Source organism: Phalacrocorax carbo, chromosome 2, assembly GCF_963921805.1.
Source record: "Phalacrocorax carbo chromosome 2, bPhaCar2.1, whole genome shotgun sequence".
Classification (NCBI taxonomy): domain Eukaryota; kingdom Metazoa; phylum Chordata; class Aves; order Suliformes; family Phalacrocoracidae; genus Phalacrocorax; species Phalacrocorax carbo.
This window is the reverse complement of record NC_087514.1, coordinates 81,598,554-81,619,182: the sequence shown is the minus strand read 5'-3', so window position 1 is coordinate 81,619,182 and position 20,629 is coordinate 81,598,554. Positions and strand designations below refer to the sequence as shown.

General features: G+C 37.4%; 1 protein-coding gene across 1 annotated transcript in view; it reads left to right on the top strand.

Moving 5' to 3' along the window:
- The window catches only part of DNAH5 (dynein axonemal heavy chain 5), a 158,219-nt gene that overhangs the window by 107,266 nt on the left and 30,324 nt on the right, over positions 1-20,629 (top strand). The window contains exons 49-61 of the mRNA XM_064443395.1: positions 267-480; positions 1,092-1,315; positions 2,857-3,058; positions 8,392-8,564; positions 11,134-11,264; positions 12,122-12,275; positions 13,054-13,321; positions 14,261-14,492; positions 16,029-16,143; positions 16,406-16,582; positions 17,530-17,733; positions 19,169-19,348; positions 20,266-20,403. Of these exons, the coding sequence (XP_064299465.1) occupies positions 267-480; positions 1,092-1,315; positions 2,857-3,058; positions 8,392-8,564; positions 11,134-11,264; positions 12,122-12,275; positions 13,054-13,321; positions 14,261-14,492; positions 16,029-16,143; positions 16,406-16,582; positions 17,530-17,733; positions 19,169-19,348; positions 20,266-20,403 (2,412 nt within the window). The remainder of the gene's footprint in view (positions 1-266; positions 481-1,091; positions 1,316-2,856; positions 3,059-8,391; positions 8,565-11,133; positions 11,265-12,121; positions 12,276-13,053; positions 13,322-14,260; positions 14,493-16,028; positions 16,144-16,405; positions 16,583-17,529; positions 17,734-19,168; positions 19,349-20,265; positions 20,404-20,629) is intronic.

Below are 20,629 nucleotides of genomic sequence, written 5' to 3'. Positions count from 1 at the left end.
AATGGATTTAAGTATGGAGGATTAATTCTAAGCTAGGCATTCCCTTCTATGCCCAGGATTTTTGTCCATAGGTCCTACCAATGAAAAGGACAATCTAAATATGTTTAATCCTAGCAATGCATTTTTCTCCTGAAGCAAATAAGCAGGGGTTTGGGAGAAAATAATGGTATACTTTTTATTAGGTTTTTCAAGAATGTAAGTATGTTTTGTATTTAATTTAGTTGTGTGTATAATATTCTGTTATATAATACCGGCTTATTTTACAGGTCACTAATGAGATAGTTAGGCAGCTGATGGAACAAAATGGACTGTATAACCTGGAAAAGCCTGGAGAATTTACCAACATTGTGGACATTCAGTTTTTGGCTGCCATGATCCACCCTGGGGGAGGTCGCAATGACATTCCACAGAGGCTCAAGAGACAATTTTCTGTGTTCAACTGTACTCTGCCTTCTAATTCTTCCATTGACAAAATTTTTGGTAAAGGGAAATTAGCTTTGTATCCATCCCATTTTTGAAAATGGTAGTTGATTTTTCTTTATCATTCTATTTATGAGCATTATGATTAAAATTGAGGCTTAATCCCCCTCTGACTTGCTTGCCAGCACATTTTCCTTCAGTAATCATTCTCCACCTGCAACTCCACCAATCTGTAAATTTTCCAAGTCTGGTCACACCTCTGAATATATTGGTATGCTTACGTGTTAGGAGGAATGGCACGAAGGCTGTTCCTAGTTTTCGTGACAATGCTGGAGAGTTGCTAATGTGCTACTTGTGCTGAGTGACTGATGACTAGACTTTCACAAATGACAGGATCATATTGGTCTCTCAGAACAGACTAGCTGTTCAAAGGCTGTGGAAGCTATTTTGGTAGACAAAAGAACATTTTAAATGGACAGTTAACTTAGAGCTAAGTACCCAATAAGCTGGTGGTGCAATAATGTTAAAACCAGGTGAGTCAAGATTTGAATAAAGACTGGAAAATTAGAAAAGGTTTTTGGGGTTGAACAAAGAAAAAGAAATTTAAGAAGAAAGGTAGCTCTTGGTATTCTTCTAGTGTGTCTTTCATTTGGCATCCTTTTTTTCCGCAGGCGTAATTGGAGAAGGGCACTATTGCAGTGAGCGGGGATTTTCAGAAGATGTGAAGAAAACAGTAGCCAAATTGGTTCCACTGTCACGCCGGCTGTGGCAGATTACCAAGCTAAAAATGTTGCCCACACCAGCCAAGTTCCATTACGTCTTCAACCTTCGAGACCTCTCAAGGATTTGGCAAGGAATGCTGAACACTACATCAGAAGTGATCAATGAACCAAAGGCAAGTGCAGCACATCAGCGGCTTTGTTATAATTACTATATAATTGGTGTAGCAAAGAGGATGAATAGTCTAACTTCTTGGCATTTGAGTTTGCTTTAGAAAAATATAATTTCTGATTAAAAAAGTTTTTCAGTGTTTTTTTTGAGGCAAAGATATTTTAGTCTAGCTTTTACAGTGCCAACTGAAATGATAACTTTGTTTCATAACTACGACAAATAACCCATCTTTTGACAGGAGGGTTTGCTATCTGCTTGCTTTGATAGTGACAAATTCTACTTTGTTTGAAAAAAGTGAGCAAAGAAAATTATGAGAGGCAATGAACTTTTTAGAACCCAATGAAAATGCGTATATATTGATTAAAAAAATAAAGTTTCCCTCTCTCCACTAGTGTCTTTAGGCTTTCAGTCACTGCCTAATATCTGTCTAACAAATGATTTCTGGCTTATGGCTTGAAAGGAAAAAGTAGTAATGAGTATAGTGATATTTTTTTTTCCATAATCCACCTTTCTTCCAGATAAGCTCAATACTTTATGCATCATTTATCTTTTAATTATTTTAAGGAAAGGTGATTTAGTGTTTTGAGCACTGAAACATGAAGTGCTGGAAAAGCAATGTTTATGGTAATCATGGAAAATTTGTTATACATTTGGGTTATATAATCACTTCATGTTTAATGTACTTCCCTACTTGTTGAATAAGCTCCTGAATTCTACTACATCTAAAATTTAAATTTTAAAATTGATTTTCATTTCTGAAGCTAAAATGATACAGCTCTAAGATGATTATGCGTGTATATACTCTCAATTAATGTCTTTTGAGGTATAACAAGCAATTGCTCAAAATCTGATTGTATAAATTTACATATTAGTTCTGAGACTTGACATAATATGTGTCATTTGTACTAAGTGCTGTAGGCTTATACAAGAGTTCTTCAAGGAGTACTTGGAATTTGTGTGTGTAGTGATAGCATAGGATTAAAACCAGTGCTGCTAAGATTAAGAACTTGGCAGGTTTTCGTTCTCCATCCTATGACCAAACCAAAGGACTTTAAAGATGCATTGAATTTGGAGAAGTCATAATATACACACTTATACATTTTTTTATTTTTCTCTACTTTGGATTGGATATTGGGAATGACATCTGGTTTTGGCATGAAATTATTCATGCCATGATGCTATTATTTCCACCCACGTTTACTTAATGACCAGTTAAAAAAGTGGTTTATCAGTGCATAAGCATGTGTTAGGAGGTATGAATATGGTTTCAGAGCTAGGGAGATAAAATCTTAATTTAGTGCATATTTTCCAGTTTGGACAGCTAGATTAAGGCTTCTTGCACAGTTAACTGAATGTAAGTTTAAGATGCTATTGGGCAGAATGAAAAGCTCAAAGTACCGCTTCTGAATAAACCCCAAAAGACTATTGTTTCTTTTCTAGTGTTAATATGAATTTTAAAATAAATAAATAAATAAATAAAGCATAGCTTTTAAATTGGTGTAGCTTTGTTGCAAGCCTAATCTGACTGAAATTTTTTATATATAGGTACTGATAAAACTGTGGAAGCATGAATGTAAGTGTGTTATTGCTGATCGTTTCACAACCTTAGAAGATATAAACTGGTTTGATGCAGCTGTGACAAAACTCATTGAGGAGGAATTTGAAGAAACAAAAGCTTTGCTGGACCCTGAAACTGATGCATTCTTTGTGGACTTCTTAAGGGGTGCACCTGAAAGAACTGGTAAAGGTGGGATCTGATAACCGTGGAGGTGGCAAGAATAGGGAAGGGGATATGATGAACCAGATGCTAATAGAAATATGTCTTAAAAATGCATAAGAAGTTTACGCATCAAGGCTGGCTGCTCTGTCCGGTGACTTTGAAAGCATTCTATGTTACCAGCTGTGGCACATCTTTCTTTTCGTGGGATTTTTAAGTTCATATGTGTATCTAGGTTGTCTGTATAGAAGTGCCTTGTTTCCGTTCCCATCAATGTGGTAGACAAAACTGCCAAATAGTGATCATGAGTCTATATTATTCTAAAATGATGAAAGAAGTAAAGAATGAATGATCTGAAGTGGTGTGGTTGCAGTACTAGATAAAGGATAGCACTCTAGCTACCATCCCCATGAAACCTGGTAAAAGAATACTGGCTCTGGGCTAATCCAGTGCTTCTTCGGAAGTACCCGGTACATGATTTTGTAGCAACTGAGTATTATTTCAAAATCTCCTGAATGCTAGTAAAACCTGTGGAATTATCTATATGGCTTATCACAATGTCTCTGTGTCTTTTAAATAAAACACTGTGTCACTGACCTTGTTAAATGACCTGAGAATAGTTGCTAGTTGATGCAAAAGAGCAGAAAACAGTTGTTTGGGTTTTGGGGAAGGTCATTATTTAAGCCATTGGATGATTCAATTATCTGTGTTCACATCACTGTAATGATGGGTAGTGGAGAAAATAAAAGGTTGGTATGAGTGGTCAAATGCCATTTAAATCTCTTCTTGGATAATTCATAGAATCATTAAGGTTGGAAAAGACCTGTAGGATCATTAAGTCCAACCCTCAGCTCAGCACCACCATCCTTCCTAAACCATGCCCTGAAGTGCCATGTCTACAGGTTTTCTGAATGCCTCCAGGGATGGTGACTCCACCACCTCCCTGGGCAGCCTGTTCCAATGCCTGAACAATCTCTCAGTAATGACATTTTTCCTAATATCCAATCTAAACCTCCCCTGATGCAGCTTGAGGCCATTTCGTCTCGCCCTATCGCTTGTTACTAGGGAGAAGAGACCAACCCCCGCCTTGCTACAACCTCCTTTCAAGTAGTTGTAGAGAGCAATAAGGTCTCCCCTCAGCCTCTTCTTCTCCAGACTAAACAACCCCAGTTCCCTCAACCTCTCCTCATAAGACCTGCTCTCCAGACCCTTCACCAGTTTCGTTGCCCTTCTCTGGACACGCTCCAGCAACTCAAAGTCCTTCTTGTAGTGAGGGGCCCAAAACTGAATGCATGCACTTGAGGTGCAGCCTCACCAGTGCTGAGTACAGGGGCACGATCACTTCTCTACTCCTGCTGGCCACACTAGTCCTGATACAAGCCAGGATGCTGTCGGTCTTCTTGGCCACCTGGGCACACTGCTGGCTCATGTTCAGCTGGCTGTCAACCAACACCCGCAGGTCCTTCTCCGCAGGGCAGCTCTCCAGCCACTCCTCCCCAAGCCTGTAGCGCTGCATGGGGTTGTTGTGACTAAAGTGCAGGACCTGGCACTTGGCCTTGTTAAACCTCATACAATTGATCTCAGCCCATTGATCCAGCCTGTCCAGGTCCCTCTGCAGAGCCTTCCTACCCTCCAGCAGATCAACCCTCCTGCACAGCTTGGTGTCCTCTGGAAACTTACTGAGGGTGCACTCAATCCCCTCATCCAGAACATTGATAGAGATGTTAAACAAGATTGGCCCCAAAACTGAGCCCTGGGGACCACCGCTCATGACTGGCCGCAACTGGATTTAGCTCCCTTCAGCAGAATGAAGTAGCTGGAAGGCAGTGACAAAAGGATAGTAAAGGATGTTTGACTGGAAGGAATAAAATAGAAGTAAAAAGCAAACTGGTGTGAGAAAGTAGTCAAATACATCCTTAAATAACTTGCTAAACTGCAGCAACGTAGAGAGGACTGAAATGTAAATCAGAGTACGTACTGAGAGAGTGAAGAGTGACTTTTAATGTGAAAATTTGAATCCATACTAGAAACCGTGATGTTGAACTGAAAAATAAATGCAAAACAGAAGCATGTATTTCTCAACTTGCTTCCTTCTGACAGTTTAAATGTACCTGCCCTGTAATATGCCTTTTAGTATGAAACTTCATCTAAATACAAAGTAGGAGGCCCTCATTTAGAAAGGGTATGTTTTATCCTCAATAGATTTGTCAAAGCCTTGAGAACCCCTTTCTGTTTTAGCTTTAAGTGAAAAGTATGACAAGTGTAATTTTGTTTTAATTGTCCCTTTAATGGAATTTAGCCTTGCCCATTATGATGGAAGTGTAAGAACAGGGGCTGGATTTCTGAGCTCTTAAATATATGAAAAAATATATCTGACATCAATTTCAAATAACCTTATGCTCAGGTTAGTGATATGTTTACATATACTCCCTGTGTCTCTTTGAGTTGTATAGGCACAACGTATTTGTCCCTGAGATAAATACACAAAGACTTGAGATGAAGAAGCTCAAACGTCAACATTTAGATCTTAGCTTCACAGAAATAGTTAGTGGTACCAGTGTTCTTGAGACCCTCAAACTGTTCAAAGGTGTTTATCAGTTAGTTTTGACAATGCTATTGAGTACTGAATCTTGAAACTAGAGGAGGTTTTAAAATAATATTACACCAGCTGCCTCTGTAAATAATGTAAATGTCTGCCCTTTCTTAGGTTTAGTACTTGATCATGCTGTCTTTTGACATTAATAATAAAACTGCAGGAAGAGGATTAAACTGATGTAATTCTCTTAAATGGTTTGCAACTGTAAAAGCATCAATACAGTTTAACCCCTCGCTGCATTCCTTATTAGTTCCTTATCAGTAGCTAAGTTGTTTAAATGTCTCATTCAGCTTATAAGGAACTTACTTCCACCTGGAATACTCCTTTTGTTTAACCAGTGCTTTTGCAGGTTGAAATAAGAAATAGGTTAATTTAATTAGGTCTTTATCTAAAGGGGTGTTCATATATGCAGAAACAATACTGAGCTAAAGAATTCTGAAATTAAGATGACTTCAGGCATACACAGAATGCAATATAAAGGACAGCTGAATGAGAATTCATCATCGCTTTATTTTGAGAGGTTTGGTTCTGTGGTAAAGGCAATTTCCTTAAACCATTTTTTTCGATATATATATTTTTATATAATTATGTTTGGTTTTTGGTCGTTGGTTTTTTTTTTGGCGGAGGGGGAGGTTTGTTTGTGTTTTGTTTTTTTTTTTTTCTTGGAAGCTGCGTCATTACTGGACCACTGCTAATTTGTAAAAGCAAAATATGCAAGCAGGAAATGCAGAAAAAAATAAAGTGAGAAAAATATCACATATACTATTCTAAATACGGTATGGTTTGATTGCTTTTTTTCCCACCTTTACTGCCCTTTCCAGTGAGTTCCAGTGCTTTACTAAGCATTAGGGAAATACTTATTTTACTGGAGTTACTTATTTCATTGATTTTAATTCCACCAGTTAGAGATGATATTATGAATAATGTATTTCTTCAGTAGGGAAAAATATATCCTGCAGCATATAGATCATGAAATCTTGAAACTAATGGACCTAGCTCTGTGTAAGTAAGAGCAAAATTCTACTGTATCTACTATTATTTTTTGAGGAAAACCAAACCAATCAACTAACCAACCAGCAAAAAAAACCCCATGGTGTCTGCTTGTTGGCACTCTTCCAGTGAAGTTTGTCAGTTATTTTCTGATGAAGTATGGGCTGGATGATCAGTGAGATGGGTTGAAATTTGGCTGAATGGCCAAGCCCAGAGGGTAATCATCAATGGCATAAAGTCTAGCTGGAGGCCAGTAATTAGTAGTGTACCCCAGGGGTCAATACTGGGTCCAGTTGCCTTCAACATGTTCATTAGTGATCTGGATGATGGGGCAGAGTGTAGCCTCAGCAAGTTCCCAGATGACACAAAACTGTCTAGAGGGGTTGCACTGCCATCCAGTGGGACCTTGAGAAGAACTTCAAAAGGTCAACAAAGGAAAGTGCAAAGTCCTGCACCTGGGGAGGAGAAAGTCCTATGCACCAGTATATCCTGGTGGCCACCCATTTGGAAAGCAGCTTTGCAGAAAAGGACCTGGGGATGCTGGTGGTCAGAAGGTTGAAAATGAGCTAACAATGTGCCCTTGCAGGAAAAAAAGGCTGATGGCATTCTGGGCAGCATTAGAAAGAATGTTGCCAGCAGGTCGAGGGAGGTGATCCTTCTGCTTTATTCAGCACCTAGTAAGGCCACACCTGGAGTGCTGTGTTTAGGTCTGGGCTCCCTGTAACAAGACAGACATGGACATACTGGAGAAAGTCCTCTATGAGGAAAGGCTGAGATGGCTGGGACTGTTCGGCCTGGAGAAGAGAAGGCTCAGGAGGATCTCCTCAATATGTATAAATACTTACGGGAGGGTACAAAGAAGATGGAGCCAGGCTCTTTTCAGTGGTGCCCAGTGACCGGCCCAGAGGCAATGGGCACAAACTGAAACACAGGAGGTTCTGCCTGAACGTCAGGAAACCTTTTTACTGGAGGGTGACTGAGCACTGGCACAGGTTGCCCAGAGAGGTTGTGGAGTCTCCATCCTTGGAGATATTCATAAGCTGTCTGGACGCAGTCTTGGGGAACAGACTCTAGATGGCCCTGCTTGAGCAGGGGGGTTGGACCAGATAACCTTCAGAGGTCCCTGCCAACCTTAAGCCTTCTGTGATTTTGTTTGCTCTGAGTAACAAGTCTTACTAATGAAGGGCATGTCACCTTTATGCATGATTAATGCTTATGAATGGAAAGGTGAGACAGCAGCAGTATTTCCTCCTTTCCTTTCAATGGGGAAGAATTGACAATTCCTTGTGACTTTCAGATGACTCGGTGAAACAAATGAATGCTTTTTCCCAGTTAATATGCTTTTTTTGCTATGGTGACTATTCATGTTACTAGTAACTTTTTTCACTAGTGCAATGATTTAATCAACTTAGAGTGTTTTTGTTTTACAAAATAGATTATTTGCAATTTTTAACTGCAATATTTATTTACCTTCATTCTCTGGTGCTACTTCTGCTTCTAACATCTAAGTTAATTTCAGTTTTTTGTCATTCAAGCTTCAGATGTAGAGAAAGAAGGCTCCTTAGTTTTTGCTGGTTTTGTCTTTGAGAGTTAAGCAGCTGAACTTAATGTTCCTTGTAGGCAGGGTATAGGCAGCAGTCTCATATGTACATTTACTGTGTAATATTATGTATAGTAAACCTAGTTCTGGGTGGTTACCTTCACTTACTCATCCCCACATTGAGTATTCGTCAATCATTTAAACTGCTAAGGTTTGGTTACTTGCTTTTTGTTCTAGGTAAAAAATCAGAGGAAACTAAATTAGATATTCCCAAAATCTATGAGCCAATTTACTCCTTTCATCAGCTACGGAATCGTTTAAATATGTTTTTACAAACATACAATGAGAACGTCCGTGGTACTGGAATGGACATGGTTTTCTTTGAGGATGCTATGATTCATTTAGTCAAGGTACTGTGTTACTAGATTGCCATTTGTTGTTATTGTTCACTTGCCCTCAGCACCTATGAGTGGAGGTATGCACAAATCAAGGTAAATTACTAATAAAACTGAAGCAAGTAATTTATTGCTAGCAAATATTTTGTCTGTCACTCTGTGACTAGATACTAAAACTCAACTTTTCTGAAATTGCACTGGATGGAACTATTCTTTTATATCTATCTTTTATGTCTGGTGGGATGATGGTCCTGACTATTCTAACTCTGTTTCAACCTTTCTTCTTGTTAATTCTTCTGAGAGCCCTTCCTCTCTTTGGAATGAGTCAAATCAAATTCAGGTTAGGACATAATTGGTTGCTTATGAGGGAGTAGGCACAACAGAGTAGGAATAAATGTAGCCCAAACTTCCTTTGTAGATCCACAGTATGCTAATTTCTTCTAAAATTCCTTTGAATTTTGGTAGCAGTGTCCACACAGAATAGGCTTCATACAAAGGGGAAGCTTTTTTCTTTTTTTTAAACTAAAACCCCTATTGTGTCTTAGTTGCACAGCGACGTTATCTGTATTTCTTATAATAAATTATTAAGAACTGAATATTGGATTTTACTATCCTAACAAATATTATAATAAATATCAAAACAAATTTAATTATAGTTGACCAATACATTGCATCTGCAGTTTTCAAAATTCTGGGGTGGATTGTTATTTCACAAAATTCATCTCTTTTCTTAAGGTAGTTTCTGCAAAATGGATGATGTTCTGCTATGGATTTCTTTAGGAAAATTGTTAAATCATCATCACGCTATCAACTTTCTGTTTTATTTTTAGTAAAAAATCTATATAAATTCAGGATATAGCAAAAAAATATATTTTTTCCCCTGAAGAGCCACCTTAGAGAAGAGTCTTCAGGAATCTCTTCTTTGGGTAGCTAGATGGTAAATATCTTAACTTTCACTAGGATAGAATCAATATATAGTGCTTCTCTGATCCCTTATTCTTGAAAACAGAATTTACAGCTGTGCAGGTCTGAGCTTTATGCATTAGCTAGACTTGAGACAGCATCTAAGAGAAAGCTAGGTAAGCACAGTTAAGGGAATGCCTAATGTGAGTTGATGTAGTATGACTTGAATGAGTTAAAGCTGAGGAATATCTTAAACAGAGAACAAAGCTTCCAATTTGCAGCATGTGTAAATTTTCTGCCTGGAAGAGATCTACTAGCCATAATTGAAGTGGTCAGCAATATTCCAAGTGGTGTGCAAATCTATTTTTCTTTCTCTGGTTAAATACTAAATATAGTTAGAGTAAGCCTTAGCACCTGATGTTATCTTTTCTTATAAAATGTTAACCTATGAAAAAATAACAAGTATGTTACACGCAATATGTAAAAACTATGGGTTTAAAACTGCAGGAAATTGACATGGCTATTTTTAATAACTTGGAAAAAAGTGTGTTAGAGGAAAGGCAAGTAAACAGGTATCCCAGGCTGGTTATTGGCATGGTGGAGTTCTAGGGGCATCAGAGGGATGTTCAAAATAATAAAGAGAACAGGAGCCAATACTCTGCGTCATTGCTTGTGCAGAGGAGACCAGCTGCCAAACAGCTGGTTAGTATTACCTTGCCTTTGAAAGGCAAGCGACTCCTTGCTGTTCTGGAAATTAATGTAGGCTCTTCTGTATACTATGAGTATCTATCCGCATGCAGCTGATGGGGTGTGGAGCAAATTTGTCTCCTGTGCTTAATGGCATATTTTCTCAGAATCAGGTAAGATCTACCTGTTTCCAGATTTCTTGGCATTATTTTTTGGCTGTGGACAGTGGGATGGGTGCTGCATGCAGTTCACAGTTGGTGCTGAGAATTTTTTTGCTGTGAATTGCAAAGAGTCTCTTTGTTTACATTGCACTGGCCTGAATTGAAGGAAAACGTGGAGGAGTAGCTAACTACTGCCTTTTGCTTTAAAAGGTAAATAATGAAATGGGAAAGAAAAGGAGATTTACCTGGGAGATGTTCCACTGTAACCAAATATTAATCCTGATATTGTGCATTTTTATAATCAAGTAAACTAGAAGCTTAAGGAGTTTGATTATAAAGGCAGTATTATTACTTGCTGCAGAGAATACTGGAGACTCTTTCTCCTGAATTTAATGTGCCTGGGACAGCTTGTCTTTCTGGTTGCAATGAAGGGGCCTGGAGAAATTAGTGATACTGAAGTTGTTCAGAGGGTATGGTATTGGAGAAACTGCTATTTCTTTCCCAATTTTAATAATCTGTCATGCTATGATAGCAGATCACTAACAAATCACAGTTGAGACTTCCTTGTGCTTCGTGGAAGTGTGAGATGCAGTTCTACTGATAACTGAAAGTTCACAGTGATGGAATCAAGTGGTTGCTATACTATTGGAAGATTTACAGAAAACATTGCAAAGTGCCAATGTTCATAGAATATATTAATAGTAGCATAGGATCCCTTAATTAAACCTTAAAAATTCCATTTGTTCTGCATTTCTAATACAACTTTATTACTATGGTAGCATAGGATTTTTGGGTCTGTAACTTTTGGAATAAATGACTATGATCTTACACAGATTTCTCGGGTGATTCGCACTCCTCGTGGAAATGCTCTTTTAGTTGGAGTTGGTGGCTCAGGAAAACAGAGCTTGACAAGACTGGCATCTTTCATAGCTGGCTATGATACATTCCAGATAATGTTAACAAGGTGAGCATTAATTAAAATCAGTTCTCTGATTCTGTAGCAGGGGGGCTACAGGGGTGGCTTCTGTGAGAAGCTGCTAGAAGCTTCCCCCATGTCCGACAGAGCCAGTGCCAGCTGGCTCCAAGATGGACCTGCTGCTGGCTAAGGCTGAGCCCATCAGCGATGGTGGTAGCACATCTGAGATTACATATTTAAGAAGGAGGAAAAAGCTGCCGTGCAACAGCAGCTGGAAAAGAGGAGTGAGAATAAGTGAGAGAAACAACTATGCAGACACCAAGGTCAAACCCACCACACTTTGTGCAATAATTTTAATGTCATTTAATCTCTTGGTTTGCTGCTGCTCTCTTCCCTTTTTGTAAAACTGTGAGTGCCACCATTGGTGATGACTTTCACCAGAAGGGCCAACTAGTTTGAGTTTTTTAATTAGTCAATAAAATCTGAAGTGTCGTATTGCATCCAGCGCATGACAGAATCCTGTGAGACAACACCTGTGTGTTCATTTTTTTCTAGCAAAAGAGAAATAAATAGCATGATAAGACTTCAGGTTTCAGGTTTTTTTTGTTGATTTGGCTTTTTTCTAACTTTGGGGTGTGGGGTTTTGTGTAGTTTTTTTTAAATTTATTTTTTATTGATGTGGGAGGTGAAAGAGCCAGAAAGATAAGAGATTAGGTGTTTAATGGGAAGCTTTGAAATTAGCTATGTCTTTCCTCCTAATCTAAATGACAATTCCTGGACTTTAGCACCTTTTTGCCTTAAATTCAAAGAGATTGTTTCCTACTTGATTTTGCTTGTTCTTTTTCTTTTAACTGGAACCCCTTTTTAAAAGGAAAGATTATGAGTACAACTGTTCTTTTTTGTAGATCGTACAACACTTTAAACTTGATGGAAGATCTGAAACTCCTGTACAGAACAGCAGGACTGCAAGGGAAAGGCATCTCTTTTCTTTTTACAGACAATGAGATCAAAGATGAATCTTTCTTGGAATACCTGAACAATGTTTTATCATCAGGAGAAGTAAGATGCCTTCTCATGATCGTTCTCCTGCTTTTTAAATTTTATTATTCTGAAGTAAAATAACCAAATTTATTTGAATATTCTTTGATATGTCAAGGGGCATGCTTTCACAAACTGAATCTCCAGGTGCTTTCTATTATTACAGTATTATAAAAATGGAAACAATCCATTATACTAGGTTAGAGTGAGACAAAGCTATTGTAAAATTAAGAATGAACATCATCATTCCATACAGAGAAACTGTGTAAGTCAGACCCTTTTAAATGTGTTGACAAGCTGTCATGGACATGGGATTAACTGAAAAAAAAATTTGAGACTTGGGGAACATCATAGAAGTTTAACAAAATTGTTATGTCAATTTAACAAAATTAACTATGTCATTAATGTACAATTAGTTTTTGTATGTTAGATTTATGTCCACAATGGATGGGATGGCTTATATTGTATTTATTTATTTATTAATTCAGGGGTGTGTTTCAGAGTAATTTCTCCTAGTTATTAAAATATTAAGAGAAGAAAGCAAAGCCATTGTACATGGATTCTTAGTTTTTCATATGTGAGAGTGGGTTTTCTTATTCATCAAGTTAGATTTCAGTGTGTTTAATGGAATCCCTTCAGGAAAAGTTCTGGTTTAAAGGAGTGGGGTGGGTCCTATTAACTTCAGTGTCTGAAATGTATGCCCCTTCCTGAAGTGCTGTCTGTTAAGTGAACATTATTCTATATAATCTAGCTTGGATCATCTCATAAAATGTGAAAAAGATCTTCCTTTTTCTCAAAGGTGTCAAACTTATTTGCACGTGATGAAGTAGATGAGATCATTAGTGACCTCATACCCACCTTCAAAAAGGAACATCCACGTATACCTGCAACCAGTGAGTTTCTGTATGACTACTTCATGACCAGAGTCCGTCAGAACCTTCATGTGGTTCTTTGCTTTTCACCAGTTAGTGAAAAATTCCGAAATAGGGCCCTGAAGTTCCCTGCTCTCATTTCTGGATGCACTATAGATTGGTTCAGCCGATGGCCTAAGGATGCTCTAGTGGCAGGTAGGTGTAGATTTTGTCTTTGCGAATATTTAATTCTCTGATTGGTGGTCATGAAGTTTTAATTACTTTGAATTTTGCCAGCACACTGGCAGAAGAAACTTCCTGGGTTCTAAAATTTGATACAGATATTTTCTTCTTTAAAGCTTGCTGTATTAAACTGTTGAAATATTTCTAACAGAGGAAAGGCTTTGAATGCAGTTGGAAGAAAAATTCCAGTTGAAGGTGGCTTAAAGACATTAGAAAAGAAGGCAAAATACTACTAAAGAGAGTGATTATTAGTGACTTTGTTTGTGATCAGGCATACAGAGGAAGGCTGTGATTACCTGATCCCTGGTGGCTAGCAGTTAGACAGGTTCAGAGAGAAAAAGCAGTTGAACACTTTGGAGGTGAAAGAATACCAGATCCTTGGCTTTACTTTTTACTGAGAACTGTGGAATAATGTTAAGAATCTGATGGTGGAGAGTAAAGACGACTGGGGTTTCAGAAGCTGGGTGAAAGCTGACATAGTATCTTGTTGATGCAATGTGGAAGCATCTCCCATGTCATAGCTGTCAGTAAGTTGGTTGATAATATTTACATTTTAAATTAAATTTATAGAAGACATCAAGAAGACAAATGTCAGATTGCCTGTAACATTGTATAAAGACTTTACTTCCAGAGGTATTCTCTGCTTTGCAACTATTGCCTGGTGTAATGAATACCATCCTTTAGTAGACCACATATTGGATTGTGAAATGTTAAAAGTAAAATGCTATTTAAAGTTCAGGCACATGCTGAGCCAAATATATATAAGTGGTACGCAGATCAATGGCAGATGAAGATTTAAATTAGATGAAATATTTATCTTTGTTGAGGTACACAGCCTTTATATTGCCTTATTTAAGCTAAGAATTTTTCCTGAATATTTACTAATATTTCTGTTTTTCTTTCTTTCCTAAGTATCTGAGCATTTCCTTTCCTCGTTTGATATGGACTGCACTGCTGATACAAAGAGGGAAATTGTGCAGTGTATGGGCTCATTTCAGGATGGAGTGGCAGAGAAGTGTTCTGATTACTTTCAAAGATACAGACGTTCTACACATGTAACTCCCAAATCCTACCTGTCCTTTATTCAGGGGTATAAAACCACATACAAAGAAAAGCACGCTGAAGTGCAGACATTAGCAAACAGGTAAACTGCTCAGTTTACTCCTAACTTTCTATAGCTTCCTTCCCTGGGTAGGTATATTCTGATGCACTTCATTTCAGTGCATGGCTTGTCTCTTTGCAGAGCAAAAGGACTTTTTTCCCCCCAGGTTTCCTAAAATTGTGTAAAGGTGTAACTTGATCAAATAATGTAGTTGGTCTTTGCATATAAGTTAAAGGCTATATATTTTTGGAGGGGAGAAAAAGGTAGTGACGTATGAAAACCAAGGTGGTGGGAAAAGAAGTGAATATAAATTATTCCCATATATTTTTAATGAATAAAAGAAAACACCTACATGTAATTTCATAATATATTCACAATAACATTTAATTTGTCAGAGAACATCTTTTGTTTTCTTGCTAAACAGTTGTGTCCTCCTGGTATGAACATGTATGAAATACCCTTGGTGTGTTTGTGATCGTAGGCTGCTGAGCTTTTCACCTGTAGGTTATTAAAGTGATTTTGATATATTAATTCTCCTTTTCAGATACTTTCTTAAACTAACGAGGTCTATTTGCACACTTACCTTCATGTCAGAAATACTCAAATAGAATGTAAAATCAGCATGGGGTTTATCAATTGGAATGACCCTTAAGAAAAAATGTCAGTTTTGAAAGATTGGCACACAGAGCTGGAAGCCTTTAAGAGACTCAAACTAGTTTATTTCACGTCGAAACATCCTTCAACTTCAAAGCCTAATTGTCTTAAAAATCTGTGGCTACGTCATGGGCGAAGACTTGTAAAACAGAATTCTGGTCCTGTTTTCTACCTTCTGATGCCTCAAATCATGCATGTCAATTTGTTTCTTAACATCAGTTGCATGGTCTGAATTGCTTTGCCAGGTGTTACTCTTTATCTGTTCTCCTGTATTTGTTCAGCAGTCCGAGTACTGCTTAGACTTTGCAAGAGGAGTCTCTGTAGAGGCCACTTAAACTTGTCTGAAAAGTCCCAAGTGAGGACTAATATTTAATAGACAAAAAGCACTGTTGCACTGTTGAAGGGGCATTTTAATGCTGAATGAGAGAAGTGTTATCTCAGTGCTATTTTTCTGTTACTCTCTTTCAGTTGGTCTTGATTCCAGTATTTTTATTTTATTAGCCATTTCAATATCCTCTTCAAACCAGAAACAGTGATTTGAGATATTTCCCAGGATTCTAGTGATCAGAAAATGCTTTCTGATATACAGAACTCAGTCCTTTGAGTATCAGATTGGAGCTCAACAGGGACGGTGACATATATGGACCAATGTATAGGATTTTTATGCAATGATAAAGGCATACTGTTTGAGTGAGAAGTGGGTAAAATTTCAAGCTACAGACTCTCTTTATGTAGTTCTTTATTCACTTTCTTGATTCTGAAGACACCAGACGCTTGTGTGAAAATTCCTGTACAAGTGTTATTTTTGGTGTAAAATCGCTTTTGCTAGTGTTTGTTCTGATTGATGTGATTCATTCTATTGATGGAATAATTTGGAAAGCAGAGTGTAAATTACATGCCGTTTATTTTGGTTTTTAACTCCAGAATGAATATGGGACTGGAAAAATTGAAAGAGGCCTCCGAGTCAGTGGCTGCTCTAAGCAGAGAGCTGGAGGTAAAAGAAAAGGAACTTCAAATTGCCAATGAAAAAGCTGACATGGTATGTACAGCCTTCAAAGTGTATTGCTGTTTGATTTTTTTCCCTTTCTATTTCTCCTATTTTAAAAAGATTACTCAAGTAAAAGGAAGTTAAGTGTCAGGAAAAAAGGGATCTTGGAAGCTTATAATACTGATGAAAGTCATCTTGTTTGAGTTTTCTGGTTCTGGAATTCAACAGATAAAATTTTACAACAAAAATGAATACATTCTTCCATCTAGGTGTTTTCTTTAATATTTGGCATGTGGGTTTTCTCACATTCTAGGTATTGAAAGAGGTTACTGTAAAAGCACAGGCTGCCGAGAAGGTGAAGGGTGAAGTTCAGAAAGTGAAAGACAAAGCTCAAGCTATTGTAGACAGTATCTCAGTTGACAAAGCCATTGCTGAAGAGAAGTTGGAAGCCGCCAAACCTGCTTTGGAAGAGGCGGAAGCAGCCTTGCAGGTTAGTACTTGGACCATGTATAACTGCTAAGAAGATGGGCTTATTTGAAAACAAGTATAAGATTGTAGGCACATCATATAAGTCATCTATTGACAGAAAATGTATGCAGATAAATATACATATTTTGAGACTTTTTAGGTTCAGTTTTGGTTTTCTTTTTCCACCTGAGTACCAAACCCAAAATAGGCAATTTTTCAGTAAAGGGTAAGTTTTAACTTTCATTTGAAATATAGTTGATATATGACGCACTACAGATTGATATTAGACCAGTAACTGAATGTTGATACTGTTACAAAACAGCTTGTGTGCAGTAAGTGGAGTGCCTTCTATGTAAAACCAGTTATAATTCCATACAAATCTAAACCTCCTGTTTTATTTTCAGTTTTCACCAGTTAATTGCATTTTGAATAAGTTTGCTGATCCACTCTTTTCCGCCTCCTTAAAAAAAATTTCTTTTTTCTTATGACTGGTGGCATTACCCAGTTTTCTAGCGTTCACAGTGGGACTTCATGTCTTTCGGCATATTTGTAAGCTTTTTTAATAAAGTGATAACACTCTGCCCGTATCTTTACACGATGCATCATTAGTGATGAAAGGTTTGCATTTTTAAAAACTAGGTAAAATTTCAAGATATTTCTGTTTTGCTCTTTGTTTTGTCAAAAATGTGCATGGTAGTTTTAAGGTTTTAGGTGTTGCTGTAGAGGTAGAGCTGAGACTCTACCCCTGTAGAGTGGAGCTGAGGTTTCCTAGTAGTTACTAGGAGGTAGTGGTGAGAATCTGAGGGTCCTTCTAGCTTCATGCTTTTTAGAGGTAACATGATATTAAATCAAAAATAATATGATTTTTTTTCTTCTCCAGTGGATTAATACTGTTCGTGAGTTTGTGCTCTGTGTCTTATTAAATAAACAATAATGGTAATTGCTTTACCCCTTGTTTTAAATTCACAGACACTAAAACCTGCAGATATTGCCACTGTCCGCACATTGGGTCGACCTCCTCACCTCATTATGCGTATCATGGACTGTGTGTTACTGCTCTTCCAGCGAAAAGTGAACAATGTGAAAATTGATCAGGAGAAGTGCTGTGCCATCCCATCATGGCAGGAATCTTTGAAACTAATGACAGCAGGGAATTTCTTACAGAACCTACAGGTGCTTGTGCAACCTTCTTTTAAATATTTTTTTACTTTTAGAAAATAGGGGGCAGTGTTTTCTCTGGTGTTCATAGGAGAACGAATGTGCAAGGGGAATCAGACACACAACAGATCTGAAATGTTAAGGGCTTAAAAATAAGTACATCATAATGAAACAAACTTGAATCTTTCTGGCAAAGTCAGGTCATAAATCAGTTGCAGTTACTCCTAAGTAAGGCAATGAAATTACTTGCAGTGACAAATGATTCAAAGCTTTAAGCATTTGGTTTGAATAGCCATTACTTATCTGTTTCATTAAAGCTGATAGAAAACATCTTTTTTCTGGTACCTAACTTTTCATTAATTTTCAGCATTGCAACTTGCGCAGTGGCTTGCAAAAGAATAGTTGATTATTAGGACCTACAAAATCAGATTTTCTAAAAATTTGGGATTTTGAGCTCTGTAGCATGTGTCTAGGGACATGGGAAGGGTGAATAAATCCCTGTTCATAATTTAAGCTAGTAATATTATTATTAATCTACTCATAATAAACTGTACCTTGTCATGCCCTGCTGGATATTGTTATCTCTGATTTCTGCATTTTGAGGAGTTAATCTGTCTCTTGTCCAGTGGGAAATCACAGATGGGAGGCTTGACCAACTTTGTATGGTTGGTAGTGCTGTGGATGCCATTTATGTAGTATTCACATTGCATCTACTCTTAAGGTTTTTTATTTTACCCCAGGGGGCCTTCAACATTTCTTTGCTTGTGCATAAATAAACCTATTTGTGCCTCAGGGAACAGCTGTTTTTCAGGTTACTCAGCAATAGACTTTCATTATACCTTGTAAATAAATCTTTAAAGAATACCAAACTTACATAGAATATTTGACCGTCTAAATAAATTTGAAAGGAAAAATGGAGAGCTTTTGGGGATGAAAAATGGAAGAGATGTTTTTTGGAGAAAAGACAGGGTCAAAATAAATTCTTAAAATTGAAACACATTCCACTAATGAAATAAGGTAATTTAAGGGGAAGATAGGTGGCTTCCCCTCTGAAAGGACTGGCTTGTAGAATTTATGTTTATTAACCAGAGCTAAGCTTTTCCTTTTATTTTTGAAGATTCTTAAGTTACTTATTCAGTATTAAGGAAAATGGAATTTCAAGCAGGATATCAGTGATATTTTGTATCAAAAATTACCTGTGTAATTGTAATGGATAGTGTAAGATAGAGAAGATCATAAATGAAGGCAAACTTTTTTCTACTTTTGTAAGAATATACAACAGAGTGGAATGATTTGGGCAAGCTCTCAAAGATGCATGAGATAGAGAACTTCGTATTAGCTGTTTGTAAGTAACATCTGTGATCTTGGTAGTATTCTGCATGTGCTGAAATACATATATGTATAGTTTACATATATTACATACATTGTGTATATTGCACTTTATTTTTAGCAATTTCCAAAGGACACAATTAATGAAGAAGTGGTAGAACTTTTGAGCCCTTATTTTGAAATGGTGGATTACAACATTGAGACAGCCAAGAGAGTATGTGGGAATGTTGCTGGCCTTTGCTCGTGGACCAAAGCTATGGCTGTATTTTTTTCCATCAACAAAGAAGTATTACCTTTAAAGGTAAGTCTTTTAATCAGTGGGAGGCATGCAAACACCCTTCGCTCCTTCTCCTCCCCACCTGTGCGCACGTGAGGATTTCATCTGCTGGAAACATCAGCTGCCTTATTCTGATTGGTGCATGCCTCTGGAGGAATTTATGATCTAGAAAATAGTAAACCTACAGTAAAATATATTTCAAATGTGCTACCACTTGTAAGCTGTCAAAATTGCAGAAGAGGTTGTGCAGTTCTATGCCTTGGGCCCCTTCTGAATGGGGTTGAAGGAACTTTCATCTAGTTTAGTTCACTATTGCAGTTGCTTTACCTTAATTAAGAATTAAGTAGGAAAAAACTTGAGATCTGGTTTTTGTTATGTTTGAGATCTCAGTTCATAAGAAGACTGTACAGAGTCTCTGTTCATCAGTGTTGCTTAGAGAAAAACAGGCTTAAATAGTCGTTAAAAAGTAAGAGTGAAAGTCAGAAAGAACATGGCCAAGCATGATTTTTGAAATAGAATAGCTTGTATTTATAATAGGAATGACTGAGAGGGAAGCAAGGTTTGTAGTTAAAGGTAGTATGTTTCATTAGACAAAGCATATTGGCTGGAGAAATCAAGTAGGCTTCTAGTAGTAGTACCAGTCTCTTTTTTTGCAGGCCACATCAGACTAACTTTTGTGTCAGATGGAGAATGGCTGGTATTCCCTGAAATTTTTCTAATTATTTTTTCTAACTGATGTTAGACCAACTGCTTAACTGCATCTACCTGCAGTAAGGAGTTAGTTTGTTGTAAAATTCAAATAAAAGGTTTTAATGAATGATGAAATCTCTACTGAGCAGTTTGATTTTGAAATCTAGTACAGTAAACCTCTTTGAGATACATTATAGTAAATGCTTTGAGATGCATGTATGAATACACTTTTAAGTTTGTCTGCTTCATAGGCTAATTTAGCAATCCAGGAGAATCGCCTAACCACTGCTATGCTGGACCTGCAGAAAGCTCAAGAAGAACTGGGTGCCAAGCAAGAAGAATTAGATATTGTCCAGGCAGAGTATGAAAAAGCAATGAGAGAAAAACAGGTGAACTGCTCTTTACAGGAAAGAAGTTGCTACCCTAACTTTAAGGAAAACTTAATGCATTCTCTCAATTTCACTATTATTCCTTGGAAAGCATGTTGATGACATTTATGACAGATGTTCATAGTTTGTCCTGATAAATTTTTTCCATCCTACTTTCCCTCTTTCTTTGCACAGAGGTATAAGTGTTTGAGAGTATATTTTTAGGCTGTTGTTTTACCACTGGTTT